Source organism: Dermacentor albipictus, chromosome 1, assembly GCF_038994185.2.
Source record: "Dermacentor albipictus isolate Rhodes 1998 colony chromosome 1, USDA_Dalb.pri_finalv2, whole genome shotgun sequence".
Lineage (NCBI taxonomy): Eukaryota > Metazoa > Arthropoda > Arachnida > Ixodida > Ixodidae > Dermacentor > Dermacentor albipictus.
This window is the reverse complement of record NC_091821.1, coordinates 263,668,925-263,683,231: the sequence shown is the minus strand read 5'-3', so window position 1 is coordinate 263,683,231 and position 14,307 is coordinate 263,668,925. Positions and strand designations below refer to the sequence as shown.

The window sequence follows — 14,307 nt, the reverse complement described above, 5'->3', positions numbered from 1 at the left end:
AAAGTGGTCCTCACGACGAAGCTAATTCATTAACCACGAAGGAAGGGTTCATTAGCTTCCTTAGAAATTCGTTAGTTGCCACATATTGGTCTTTGGTTCTCCTTGTCTCCTACTTGTGTTCGAGTTTGCACGCCTGCCTCTCCGTACCATGAATTTCATTTCCTTGCGTTTATTTTCACCTTAAAGGTCCGACGGCATTACATAAGGGAAGGCATTGACAAGCTTTCAATGGCTCGAAAAATTAAGGAGGCAGTAGAAACAACAACAAAGCAAATAATAAGATACAGAAGAACGCAGTTTGTCAGTTTGGCCACCAATTTTTCGCGGCGTGCATAAGTGAGCAAATGCTGCACATCTTAAGGTTGCTTCGCATGACTTCAATCAAACTTAGAAGTAAAATGCTACTTCGTGCACGTGTGAGACAGACTACATAGTACGTTGTCAGCTAAAACGACTCAGAATACTTATGCAGCTCTCCTAGCAAACTGCTTCTTAAAGATTACGTGACATTTTATGCAATCATATTAGAGATTAAGTAATATATTCAAAAGTGGCGATGCCGGTGCGTTCGAAAACGCGCAGTGTAGTAGCTACCATGAGCGTATCGTTTATTTGATTCATTTTTCCGGGTTCTAAAGAAAGCCTGCGAAATAAAAAAAAAATGGGGTCACTTGGCACATGTCTGGTTGGGTCAAAGCGCTCTGATGTGTGGGTTCAGCGAATCATATCCTCCGGCTGCCACGAATGAAGCGAACAAGAGAGCTTCAATCGGCTTTGGCCCTCAGCCTGCGGGTTTGCTGGCTGCTAACATAGCGGTTTTTCATCTTCCAATGGCGTTGTTGGCGTATTAGCTGTCTGTCTATGTTGGTTGCTACATTCCAGGCGAGTAAAGGCGTAGTGACATCATCTTTTTATTTAGTGGACTTCCTTCGGAGACTTGAAATAAATATTATGGCGTAAAGGAAAATTTCGAAGAGACAACAAAATCTGATCGTTTCTGGACACGCTAACGCACTTTGTGAAAGGCCTTCCATTTGGGCTGCCCGACGGCATTATACGGCACCGCATGGGTTGCCACACGGCATACTGAAGTCGTTAAATAATGCGTGCAGCTCTGTTTTATGCATAATTAAAAAGTTTAGCAAAACTTAACTAATTAGCTAACTAATCGCTCTGCAAAATGTATATATAGATATTTCTGGATGTTCAAAACCGCGGTAAACCGCGTGCTTCGCATGGTTTGGTTAGTTAAGTCAGAAGTTTGATTGATGGTTGGGAACACATTTGATTCTAGAGTTAGCAGATGTAAGAATGGTTCGTGCATAATCGTAATTAAATCCCTTAAAACAGCCGTGGGGAAACTATGCAGGAGAGAAGCACCAAAAACACCCTCTTCCCACCCCTCTCTTCTTGAAACCCACACTTAATTATCTCCAGGGGTGTGCAGATTGTAATATTTTAGATTGAATTAAACAGGAATTGAATAAAAATATCTTAGTCCTATAGGTGCCAAGAGAGAGAAAATAATGCAGAGAAAGGCAGGGAGGTTAACCAGAGGTAGTTCCGGTTGGCTACCCTGCGCAGGGGGAAGGGTGAAGAGGGATAAAAAGAGATACAGAGTAGAAGGGGAAGATAGAAAGGGAGACAAGCACGAACAAAGCGCGTACAATACAGAGCGGTAGGGGGCGGCATTCTTAGAGTCTGTCGTGAAGCCCCGTAGACCGCAAGAACCTTACTAGCGCGTGTAAGGCCTTCAACGCGGATGTCTTTCGGAACATTGGCCTAAAGCTTTTAGTTCTGAAAGTGGACGATTGTCCAACTGGTCCAGTACACTGCACATCACTTGTCTCTCGGCACTGTATCGCGGGCAGACACAGATAATGTGTGCGAGCGTCTCGTCGATGTTACATGTGTCGCACGTGGGGCTGTTCGCCATTCCTATGAGGAAAGCATAGGCGTTTGTAAAGGCAACGCCTAGCCACAGACGGTAGAGCATGGTCTGTTCACGTCGTGGTAATCCAGGCGGGAGGTGCATCCGTATGTCCGGAGACAATGAACGCAACCGACACATGGTGAAAACATTTGAGTCCCACAGGGGCAAAACTTACGAGAAGTGAACGAGAAGTGAACTTATCAATCTCCGAAGTTGTAATAATAGCGAATTCTTTATGTTCAGCTCTCACTGCAAATAGTCGCTCACAATTTTCACGTACATTTCATTGTTTATTACCTTCGGATTTAACACTAATTAGATTAGTATGGGTGCCTTGTCATAAAGGATTAGTTATGAATAAATTAGCAGACAGCTTGGCGAGAGCGGCGCTTAGTGGTCCAATTCTTTCTAACTTTCCTGTATCTGCTTTCATAATTGGGGCTAGGTTCAGGAGACGTGCTGTCATGCATAACTCTTGAAACCTATAATTAACAAATTTAACTGATTGCCGACACCTCCTATTTCCTTGGAGCAGAAACTTCTGCTGGAATAGAAAAGTTGAAATCCTGTTTACCAAATTCTGATGGCAAATGCCTACATTAAACTATAATCTGCATCGATTTGGTCTGACCCTCTCCTCCTTGTGCTCATACTGTAGTGAGGATAAGGCAATAGAAAACTACTTCCCACCATGTCGCCGTTTTTCATCGTTAAGAAAACACACTTTAGAAGGAAAATTTCATGGTGCTGGATTGAATATAACGATTCCCGATATGCCGTGTTTAGGAGTCTCTTCTCTGGGGCATTATCATAGGTATGTTCGTGCAGCTGTGTTAAGGTATATAATTGAATCAGGACTATTTCCTCACTAAGTTCTGAAATTTTTATCTGACTTCATTCTTTCTACCTATCGAAATTTCTCAATAGTGCGTCTGCTAAGGGATCGTATGATCATTTTCTTAACTAACCCGATTGTTGGTCAATCGTCCATAGCTGGTATGAGCCACTCTTGGAGGCAAACAAAGAAACGTTGCTCCTCTTTTAATTTTTTTTCGCAATAATTCATGATCAAATACGTTTGCCTTTCTTGACTTTCTTTTGTAAAATATATCGACGTTCATAGGTGGTGATTTCATACGTCGCCGTGTGCCGCGACTTAATGGCGACGACAGCGGTGCGTGTCGACGTGTCCCCCATCCCGCAGTGCGCGACATTCGTGCCGCTTTCTCCTCTCTCTCTGGCGCAGCCCCCCTGCGGGCCGAGATCATGCCCAAGCGGCTGACGGTGCGCAGCGGCGACGACGTGACGGTGAACTGCACGTACGCCGGCGGACCCGTGCACTCGGTCCACTGGCTCAAGGACCAGCGGCCGCTGCTCACCGACCACCGCGTGCGACAACTGGGGCGGCTCGTGCTGCACGTCAGCGGATTCCGGCGCGCCGACGCCGGCATGTACCAGTGCTTCGTCGCCAACGACGCCGACTCGGCGCAGGGGCACGCCCTGCTGCTCATCGAAGGTGAAACACGTGCGACGGAGAGCGGGCTCTCTATGCTTCCCCGGCAGACGAGTCGGTTGTGCACAACTTCCGGGTCTAGCTACCGAGCAATAGTAGAACGCCAGGTCACATCACGCAGGTTGTCGCGTCAAACACTTTAAACTCCACAGGGCCTCATCCTATGGCGTGTCGGCAGTAGCTCAACTCTACAACTACCGATGTCCTATAGGTATTGATTTTCGGGCGAGTTGATGAACCACAGCTACGGTCTATTAGAATATAAGGGTAGTGTGCTCAGCGGCGACGGGAGCGTGAAGCCACGGATGTCAACTTGGAAACGGAGCTATACATGGAAATCGACGCTGCGATGCCTGGTGTGCCGCAGGGAAAGCGCATATTGCTACACATGCAAAGAAGAGCGGCGTCGGACCGTCGAGATCAGTGTAGCGTCCGCGACCGCGTTCACGTCCTTTCTGTTTGTGTTCGACGCCGCGGTGCTAGCTGTGCATGTCCGCGGCATCTCTTCTTTGCATGTGTCGCAATATACGCTTTCCCTGTGGCACGTCAGGCGTCGCAGTGTCGATTTCCATGTATAGCTCCGTCGGCGGCTTCACCTGTCCCCGTTGCCGCTGGTGCGCAGTGGGCACACTACCCTTATATTCTGGCACACAGTACCGTAGCTATTAGAAGGCCCCAAATTCATACATACACAGAGGACAGACAAGAGGAGCATCACTGTTGCCTACTGATAGGCTGAAATATCGCCAAACGAGATATTACGGTCGGTTTTAATTCAATTTTTATCTAAAGAACTATAAAATCTGTAAAACCCAGCACGGATTTAATCCGGAATCTGTCCTGCCGGAACACTTCCTAAAATTTGCACACCTGATAATTTATAAGAAAATTTTCACAAAGACCAAACTGATAATACTCTAGACGGCGGGGTCATGACTAGTGCGGAACTCAATAAAAATCTACCGCAATGTGCGGCTCACGTTTTTTCTGATATCCTCTGTTATATCTTACAGCCTTTATAAACATGTAGCCTTTGATTTCGATCGCTGTATCTTCCAACTGTACAGCAGGCAGTGGCATAGAGAAAAGGACAAGTGTCGCCCTGAACGGCTAGAGCCACCTACAGAAGAGAGATGATTGAGCAGATCGACTCGGCTACCTGTCGTGCCCGTGTTCTATCACCTTAAGTCCACCTAAATCTGGTGGCACATTAACATGATTTTATAAATTCTTTTCATCCTCGTATGAAACAAGGGGCCCTATAACGTAAAACTATTTCAATATGTTTTTGTTCCTATCTCCTGCCGTCGAATTCACGTAACCGCCGACGCATGCATCGGGCGGTCACCCGCAGGGTTGTCTGAACAGACCAATCAAACGCTCTCCTCGTTTATAGGAGGTCACTTTTGTTTGCTTTAAAAACGAATAACATTGCCTACACTGAGCGGCTTGTCTTATCTAATTGGCTTACAAGAGGTAAGGAGCACGCTCAATTGGAGAGCGATTCGATGGGGCCGAGCCAGTGCATTGAAAACTGATAACCGGATGAAGAGAGTAGTGACAGCGTCTGCGATAGGTCCGCTTTCCCTTACTTGGCTTGATGTGGCTGGTCGGAAACCGCGGCGGCGTGCAACAGAAGGTTAAGAATGCCGCTAAAACGGATCCTCAGCAAGGAAGAGCTGGCAGAGCGAAGTCATAAACATGCCGAAAGTGCTGGAAAACGTTACACAACCACGCAAAAAGTTTTATTATACGCAAATAAACCCATGCTCTCCGGCAGGTGCGAGTAGCCAGTGCCCGAGCGATTGGCGGCAGCCATCTTTTATTCCCTTCGGAACGGGGCCGCCTGCTGCTATTCAGAAAAAAAAGCGGTTTTGTTCGGCATATTATTGCATCTTTAACGTGTACATGTTACTCTGACGCGGTGAGTTTTCGCGGTCTCGTGACGTCAAGTGACAGGCAGGTGAAGTGGGTGCAGTCCAAAAACTGTTGACCAATAGCCATTGGTTAATGGCTAAAAGGCCTCGAATCAGAAATAACTTTTTTTTGTTCGGTCCAATGATGCATAATCAGTGTGTACGCGTCATATCAGATGGGGAGCTAGGCGAAGTGGGGGCGGTTAAAAAGTTTTTGACCAATCGCGGAGGGCTGATTGCAGAATTGGAATAAAAAAGTTTGGAATAGCGTCACGTTATAGCACCTGAGGAAATAAATCTGCCGGCGCCATTGCACTTTCTTTCCGTCAAGCGATGACAGGCCTGCTGGTTTATCGTCCGCTAGCAACGAGAAGTCATGCACACATAAATCTGCCAGTCAATCTGACATGAGTCAAGCAGCGCACTAAAACCCGACATCGTCGGTATCTGTCGAGACGAGCAGCCCGTGTTTGCCACCGGCTACGAGTGACGGACGGACCACGCGTGCTTGCAGAGGTGGCCCCCGCGCTGCCGGACGTGTTCACGGCCCAGGTGCACGAACCGGGCCAGGGCGTGTCCCTGCGCTGCACGGCCACCGGGTCGCCGCTGCCCCAGGTCTCGTGGCTGGTGGACGGCGAGCCGCTCGCCGAGCGACGGGACGTGCAGCGCGGCGACTTCGTGCAGCCCGACGGCGCCTTCGTCGTCAGCTACGTCAACATCAGCGCGCTCGCCGTCACCGATGGCGGCGACTACACGTGCGTGGCGCGCAACGAGGTGGGCGCCGCGCGGCACACGGCGCGCCTGAGCGTCACCGGGCCGCCGTTCATCCGGCCCGCGCGCAACCTGACCGTGGTGGCAGGCAGGCCGCTCACCCTCACCTGCCCCGTCGTGGGACACCCCATCGATGCCGTGCACGTCGAGAGAGGCGAGTGTGTTTTCAAAGTGCACTCGCGCATTTTCTGAGAGCAGCTCAACCCCGTGGTGCTCTGCTTACGAGGAGGCGGACGCGGGTAACAGGTGAAAATGGAGACGGCAAAACCCGCCCAGTCGTCGAGTCGGCGCGGTCTCTTGCGCGCCTGCAGCGTTTCCGTGTAGACGGCATGCAAAAATACGCGAGTACGGAAATTATCTCGCAACTTAAAGCGTCACCGGTGGTCAACATTTGTGCGCAGCTCCCTGCCACGGCGTTTCTCGCAGCCCGGGCGCGGCTTTGGAACGTAAAACTCCTCGGCAATAAAGTATTACTTCTCTGCGCCGCGCGCCGCCGGAGTAATGCAATTCCGCTCCAAAGCGCGCTCTCCTTAACCTGCGTCGTTCCAAATCCCCTCCATGCTCCGTGGTTCGGGTGCAGCGCGGAGAATAAATGACCGCCTGCTGCAGGCCGGATTCTCTCAACGTCACGAACGGCAGAAGCCGAGGAGCGAGCAGAGCGGCGCTGAAAGAACCGAGCGAACGCATCGTGCTTCGTTCCAGGGACCGGGGAAACACCCGTTTGCCGAAATTTCGGTTCACGCCGAGGCGCGCATTGAGATATAAATTTATACGAAGCCTTCCCTTACCGTCTTCCTGCTACCTAACGTGTTTACTTTGAGGGCGTATAAGGCATCCCGCTCTTTACTTAAAACATATGGCCTCGCGCGCCCTCCCACCGTCTTCAGCGAGTACAGGCCGACACGCTGGGATCCCGATAGCTGGCACTTCTGGCGAAAGCGTTCTCTCGCTTCAGTAGACCCATCCTGCGCGGTTTTGTTTTGCTGCTTTCGCCTTTGCCTTGACTTTTACTTACTCGCGGTTACGCCAGCCTCGTCACTTCATGCTCACCTCTACAAAGAGTAGCGTTTCTACCATACGCGCGATTTATCTTATCGCCGTCGCTCCGCCATTTTTTTTTGGCTCTTTTATCGGATCACCTCCGGATTTTGGCAGGCCGCAAGAGGGGGTGACAAATTATTCGCGCTACTCCCAAAACCGAGACAGCAAAGTTACTAGAGCTGTCGGTCTTTCGTGGTCCGGATGGACCTAAAATGGCGTGCAGCAGAACAGAGCTACATAGAAGTCGACTCGCATACGAGACAGCGAGAAACAAAAACAAAACAAAATTACTGAAATTTGCGAATGGCCGCCACACAAAAAAAGGGAGGATCGCGATGAGCGTTTTGCAATTCTAATCGCGCTTCCTCTCGCCCTGCCATTTTCGTCTGATTGGCGGTTGGAGGAGAGAAATTTGCATTCGTCCGTAGCGCTGATATGCCGGGAGTTCAGGGCTATGCAAAAGCAAAATATTCGGCAGACGAAGAGAAAACAAGAAAATATTAAGGAGTGCCCCGCAGCTTTGCTCTCCTCTCGTTACGCGCCTCCAAGAAGGGATCCGCGTATTAGTGGAGAGTCGGGAATTGAGCTGCGCTACACGGTGTCGCAGAGGCGCACTCTGTCCGCCCCAGAGATCCTTTCTTTGAGCCCCTTCGCTCTCCATTCTCTAACACCGACTAAGGAAATGGCTGCCCGGAGGAAAGCGGTAAAAAGGCAGCAAAAGAGGGCAGAAGGTCGGTTGCCGGCTGCTGTGTCTGGTTTCGTTCTCCTTTTCTCGCCATATGCGCTTGAAGAAGAACGCGCGTTTACCTTTAAGCTATACCCGCATTTACAATTTTATTCACAACAGCATAGCAATGTGCCAAGGGAATCGCGATTCTGACGGCTGACCGGACGTGTGCATACGTTTGTCGTGTTGACGGCCGCCCCATTGGAATGTGTGTCACCCGTCTCATCGACGCACGGTGATCTTTTCTGCACCCGTTTGTCTTCCGAACACGACCAAAAATTACGCCTGTTTGCTTCTTTTTCCTACTCGATTTACGCGCACGGCTAGTGCTTGGCTTTCAGCGCCGCCACAACCCGCTGAAACTGCCGGCCGAGCTAACGATGCCTGTGCATTGTGCTTGGTCTGTGCGGACAAGCTGCAAAACTGGAAAATATTTCAGCAGCATCAGTCACTAACTTTTAAATACCTCCACCAACATGTTTATCAAGAAAAGAATATGTTTCTTTCAGCCGCACAGGTTTTGTGTGTGTACGATGATGCGCTTCGCTTCAATTATTTAGCCCTAAGTTATCAGTTTAATTTTGAAGAGGCTACGGTACCTGACAGTCCGCTATATTCGGAAGGTCAATTTTTTAATACTGCTGTTCGTGCTTTTATTACGCGCTGTAAAATTATGTTTATAGTACTCGCATTTCCCGCTACGTACGCCAGTATGCGGCGCCCTGTCTTCACAGCGTAAAGTTTCAAAATTTCATATCCCCCTTATCACGAAACCAATGATCTAAATCACTCTTCGCGACAATCAGTGAACTAATCAGTGATGCGGCACACCGGTGCATGGTGCAATCAAACCATAGAAATCGCGGGCACCGAACAACGCGCAATTATATCTGCAGAATTGTTTATAGTCGGTGAAACCGATCGACCTCCGGCTTCGCGGAAAGTTCTTGCACCTGACAGATATTTATGTACACCTTAGCGCTCCCGTTACATTTGGTTGCTGTACTTTGAAAATTGCGATTACGCACTGCGGAAAAGCACATCTTTAAGCGCTGCCCCGACGGGCGCTTCCTAATTCCGCCTTATGCAGTTATCACTTCGCAAGTCTTTCCTCTTTGAGAAATGACAATTTCCACAGGCTCCCTTCGTTCAAACTTCAGAAAAGATTGTAAAATATTCCGTCACGGAAGGAACGATTCCGCCAGAACGCATCTCACGATGAATGTCGACGTTAATGCGATTAATAATGAACCAACGCAGCGAAGCACCGCGTTTCCACCGCGCAGACGCGTCTGTATACGAGGCCGTGCATGCAGCCGAGCTCCATTCGGTCAAAGTCCGCGCCGTAGCACGTGTGTGAATATACATTCAGACGTGATTGTCTGTGTATACATATACGACGCGGATTTTCCCTAAGCACACTCGGCGCCGTCTAGCGCCGCCGCCGCGAAGCTTGAGCGTGGCCTCCGAAATGCTTGGCAAACCACTGCGTGCGAACGCTGAGAAGCGCGTCGTGCGCCAGTCGGGCTCGCGCTTCTTTCTGGACCTGCTGTGTGATCTAGTGGCGCCGCTGAGGAGACTGCGCGTGGCTTCCAAGACGAGAAGCGAGGCTGCGTTCGAACGCTGAGAGTTGTTCCCTCGCTTGCCGCACACCCAGTGGTACATGCTCAGTGATTGCGAGATGTTCATTGAAAAGCAGTACAAACCCATTGTGTTTGTGGTGCAGCCTGCTAAAGCGTCGTGTTGTTGTACTTGAGGGACCCGTGTGACGTGTGTTCGATTCTGGCCAACATCGGAGAAATTTAGAGTGTCTTTTTTTTTCTCATTGCAGCGCGCCATATTTTCAGTGGCACATACATGGTTACCCAAGTTACTTCAATGCTAATCGCAATGACTTCGACATTTACAATAAGATTGATTCTGCCAGATTTGATTTTTTACTGAACCACGCATAAATATCGCGCAGAAAATACGCACGGCTCTCGGTTCGTGTGTTTTCCGTTCACTTTTAACTCCGTAATACGTTCCTGTAATAGCGTACAATCTACTAGCCATAATGTTGGCTAAGCATAAGGCTTGCCATAATAGTGGCTAACCATAACGGCGGCAAACCGTAATGCTGGCTAACCATATATTTTTGCTAACCATAATAGTTGCACTGTACTCTTTTGCTCGAGTCTTCGGCGTCATTTACTGGCTATGACGGCCGATCGGAGAATATGGCGCTAGCCAGCTCCCTCCTGTTCACTGACATTTCCCACCATTTCCTAACAATAACCAGTCAAAGAATGCGTTTTTTTTTACTTTTTCTTGCTTAACGACTTCTTAAACCATCTGTTATTTCATTGCAGTCTCTTTTCTTTTTTTGTTTTCTCGCCAGATCAAGATAAGTAGTTGGACGCGTTGGACAGCATACCTGTGATGGTCTAGTTAGTTCGTTCCTGTGTATTCTACTAGCAAAGGTGCACGTCGGTGCCTCAGTGTAACAGCAGAAACACCTGCACCAATGAGAACAAAATATACAGGCCAAATATATCTGATAAAACAAAACAAATGGTATTTATACACCGCCTAGCCATCTGATCTCGACCTAAATAGTACGTATAGTCTGAACATGGAACGCGCAACCACCCCTCTATACACTCATCGTTTTTAAGCCGTGTATTTATTGGGCGAGGAAATTCAGTTCTTGCGCTGACGTTGTGAAGAAAGAAAGGAGGAAATAATTAATTATGGACATGTTTATATTTTCTATAATGTATGCAATTTCATTAGAACGCGCGCTATTTTAAGTGAAGCTTTAAATCTCGCAAGGAAATTTCTAGCATAAGACATTTTCACGTGCGAAAATTGGAATCGCTATTGTAGCTCCTGCTTTGTCTGCCTAAACTTTACACAGCAAAACTTTCACTTCGCTGGACTGCAATGCGAGCGCACATTCTCACTGATATATATATATATATACATATATATATATATATATATATAATGTTTCCCTACCTACATCTGTGTTCATCCTGGGGCAAAACAGTGTCCCTGTCCAACGGCGGATTAAAATCTGCTCTAATGCATTTTAAATGGCACTTTCCCGAGCTCGAAATAAATTATGTATGCTTATTATTAGCGGAGACCTTGGAAGTTGCAATCAATGCACACATGTCGAACAGTTTTCAGAATCTTTACATGCCGGCGCGGGTAATTAATCTATTTCATTGCTTTGGCCCACAATGCTTGTTCGATGAGGATATTTCTTTTTTTTTCCTATCTTTGTTTCTGTGTCCCTCGCCCACGTCTGCACTTGATGAAAGTAGATGGACCAAGCGTGTCTCTGATATTCTTGTCGATACACGAAGAGGACGTTGCTTTCTGCGGCCAGATCCCAACTCCCGTGCCTGAAAAGGAAAAAAATTGAAGAGAGAGAGAGAGAGAAAGAACAAGAAAAGAAGAAACAGTACAGAAAAACAGTGCAGTTACGGCTTTTCGCGATCACTTTCAGCGAACTTCGCTTTGTTCGGTGGACATTGATAAAAACGTTCAAGGCAGAGCTCCTAATAATTAATTACTTACGCTAGTAGTTCTCCAATCAGCTGCTTCAAGTTACATCGATTTCAGCAAAGTTCGTTCGCTCAGCTGTGCTTTTAGCGGCTCTGTCTGTTGATGCATAATAATAACAATAACCGTCCAGCGGTTAATTTGCTCCCTTCTTTCCTTTTTCCGCAAGCGGCCCATCATTTCTCTCCACATGTTTTTACTGACGACTCTGTTAGTATACCAGTAGGTCCTGTGAGTACATAAGCAGCCAATAAACAGGAAGCTATGCGTCAGCTAAAGCGAAACCTGTCAGCCCTTGAGCAATATTACACATCCGAGCCATTAGAGCGATGCGGGTATATATAATTTTCTGAACATATGAGCCTCGCTATGGATTGCGAGCAGAAAGAAAATATACAGTCAACTACAGACACGATTAAGCGTCCTCGTAGTTCTAGAAATGCGTGCTCTTCACCAGGTTATGCCAGGGAGCGCACGTAATTCAACACAACGCCAAAAGTAACCTCATTACTTGTCGACTATAACAGACATTTAAAGCCAGAATCACCGTGGCCAGCTTACGATCTGATCGAAAGCTCTAAAATAAAAGCAGAACGTTCATGATTATATTGCGCTTAGTGTTACACTGACGAACATAAGGGACAAGACGCGCTCGTACGTTCATTGCTTTACTAAAAGCAGCACGCTTTAAAGGAGCATCGCTAGCGCGGCGTAGTCCACTGCTCCTACATAGCGACAGTCAACTTTCCGGGCGTAGGAGGAACGGCTGATACGTTTGCTTGACGTGACTTGATTATTACATGTTATTCTCAAGCGGGCGCAGTGTCACGGTATGAACACGCGCCAGCCAACGCCGCAATGCACTCTGTAATGAGCTAAGCCGAAGATAGAAACCAAGATATTCATTTTTTGACTCGCGATTCTTTTTTTTGTGTGACTCCGTATCGATGAATACTACGCCTCTGTATAGAGACAGTTGCATTGAGAGTCTATATATTGCGTAGTTATACGTTTCGAAAGCACTCGTGTCTATTTCTTAGTCGGAGGCACCGTTCCCTGTGGAATAAAGCCGAGAGGGAAGAAAAAAGCGGCAGGCGGCAACTACTGCAGCAGGATTTTAAAAAAAACCAATGTTATCACTACTCGGGGCCTGCAATACGGTGGAGTGGTTTGAAGGTATCTCCAGACTTCACAGCAGAAAACAACAAACGAAAATCTGATTGAAGTACGAGAGAGGAGTCGGAGTGGACCAAATTAAACTTTTCATTATTTTCTGTCAATATACTGGCCGCCATAGTGGGCTTGGATCGGGAAAGCGGGAAAAGAAATAATAAAACGCAAGACTTGAAAACAATTTCTTTTCTACCAAGCTGCATCCAGCAGGTTGTTGCTTGGGCCGCTGCCATGCACTCTTCGCGCGGTCTCATTTCTGCGAATGTGCAGCTATCGGTTTGTGTTGTTCGACCGGCTAGTGAGCGAAATTTGCCGCTGCTGCTTCTGCAACCGAGAAAATGAGCTCCTTTCAGCGCCGCACTGGCTGGAGCGCCCCAAGGTGGACTCGTAATTGAAATATGATTTGCCCCCCCCCCCCCCCCCCGCCACTGTCGTGCAGCCCGCGGCACAGCCGGGGATGACGTTTTCGTTTCGGCGGCGGCGCACCCAGTTTCGATTCTGTTCGGCTTTGTGTCCGAGCGGTGTTTGCGTTATTAACGAAATCGAGTTCCTTCCTTTTTTTGCATTTCACCTCCCTACGCTTTCTTTCTTTTTTTTTCGCTTTCTTTCGCCGATCACCTTGTTTCTGAAGAGGCCGAGGAAGGGCACGCGCTCCTATGTACGCTTCGAGATTTCTATTTTTGTACCCCCCCCCCTAACTTTTGTCTCGCTGCTGAGAAACATGGCCCTCCTTCTCGCATGCCGCGGAAACCCTCTGGCGTGATTGAAATGCATTAAAGTGTCAGCCTGTGCAGCGTTCCACCCCGACGTTTGGACGTATTGATGGAGAGCCGTCGGGTGTTCGTGGAGTGAAGCGAAGTTTGACTGTCCCCGCTCGTTCTTTCCCTCCGCGGCGCCCGATTTACCTCGGCTCTGTCCCGAATTCCTCTACGCAAGAACACCACTCTCCGAGCCTCCACCCTACCCGCGCCCCGATGCTCGACGGAGAATAAAATTCGTATGCATAACTGAAGCGAACGCGTTTACTTTACTTTCACGCCAACTTCCTCGAGCGTGTTTACGTTTCTCGACCCCCGTGCGTCCTATGAACTCCTTATGCAAATGAGCAATGCGAAAAAGAAACCTCTGTGCGGAAATTCTCAGCATTTTCTGCACTCTAGGCAGTCGGTTATGTATTTATTCCACGTAGGAAAACTTGGCTGCAGTTCATTTTTCACTTCTCTTAACACATATTAGCTAGCGGATGCATGTTATGGGGTCGTTCTCAAGCTCGCATCTTGGCAGTTCCACGCAGTATTTAAGTTGCGTTGAAATGTACTAACGTTATGCTGGTGAAAGCTAAACGAGGCCACAATGTTCTGCAACTATACGTTCCGCTCGAATGGAACTCAAAGGAGACGGAAATTTTCTTCCGTTTCACCAACTGTCACTGCAGGCAAAATTCATAGCGTTCCTGATATGCTGCTGTCCGCAAAGGTAAGTGCGATAACAAAAGGCTTTGTCCTATTCGCATTATTTATGAATTCGCCGCAAGCAGTGTGCAGCTGAACTTCGCGCGATGTGTATCGAATAACACATTCGTCCACCGCCGAAGTCATTTTGCTGCCATGGGTATTGTTCGTCTTTCTTCAGAAATGGCCTTTTCTATGATAACTAGTGCCCGTTGACCTAATGGTTTGAA

General features: G+C 48.1%; 1 protein-coding gene across 1 annotated transcript in view; it reads left to right on the top strand.

The window, feature by feature from the left end:
* Nucleotides 1–6,325, top strand: part of LOC139046737 (cell adhesion molecule Dscam1-like) — a 171,624-nt gene extending 165,299 nt beyond the window's left edge. The window contains exons 6-7 of the mRNA XM_070523540.1: nt 3,180–3,449; nt 5,877–6,325. Of these exons, the coding sequence (XP_070379641.1) occupies nt 3,180–3,449; nt 5,877–6,325 (719 nt within the window). The remainder of the gene's footprint in view (nt 1–3,179; nt 3,450–5,876) is intronic.
* The last annotated feature ends 7,982 nt before the right edge of the window (nt 6,326–14,307 follow it).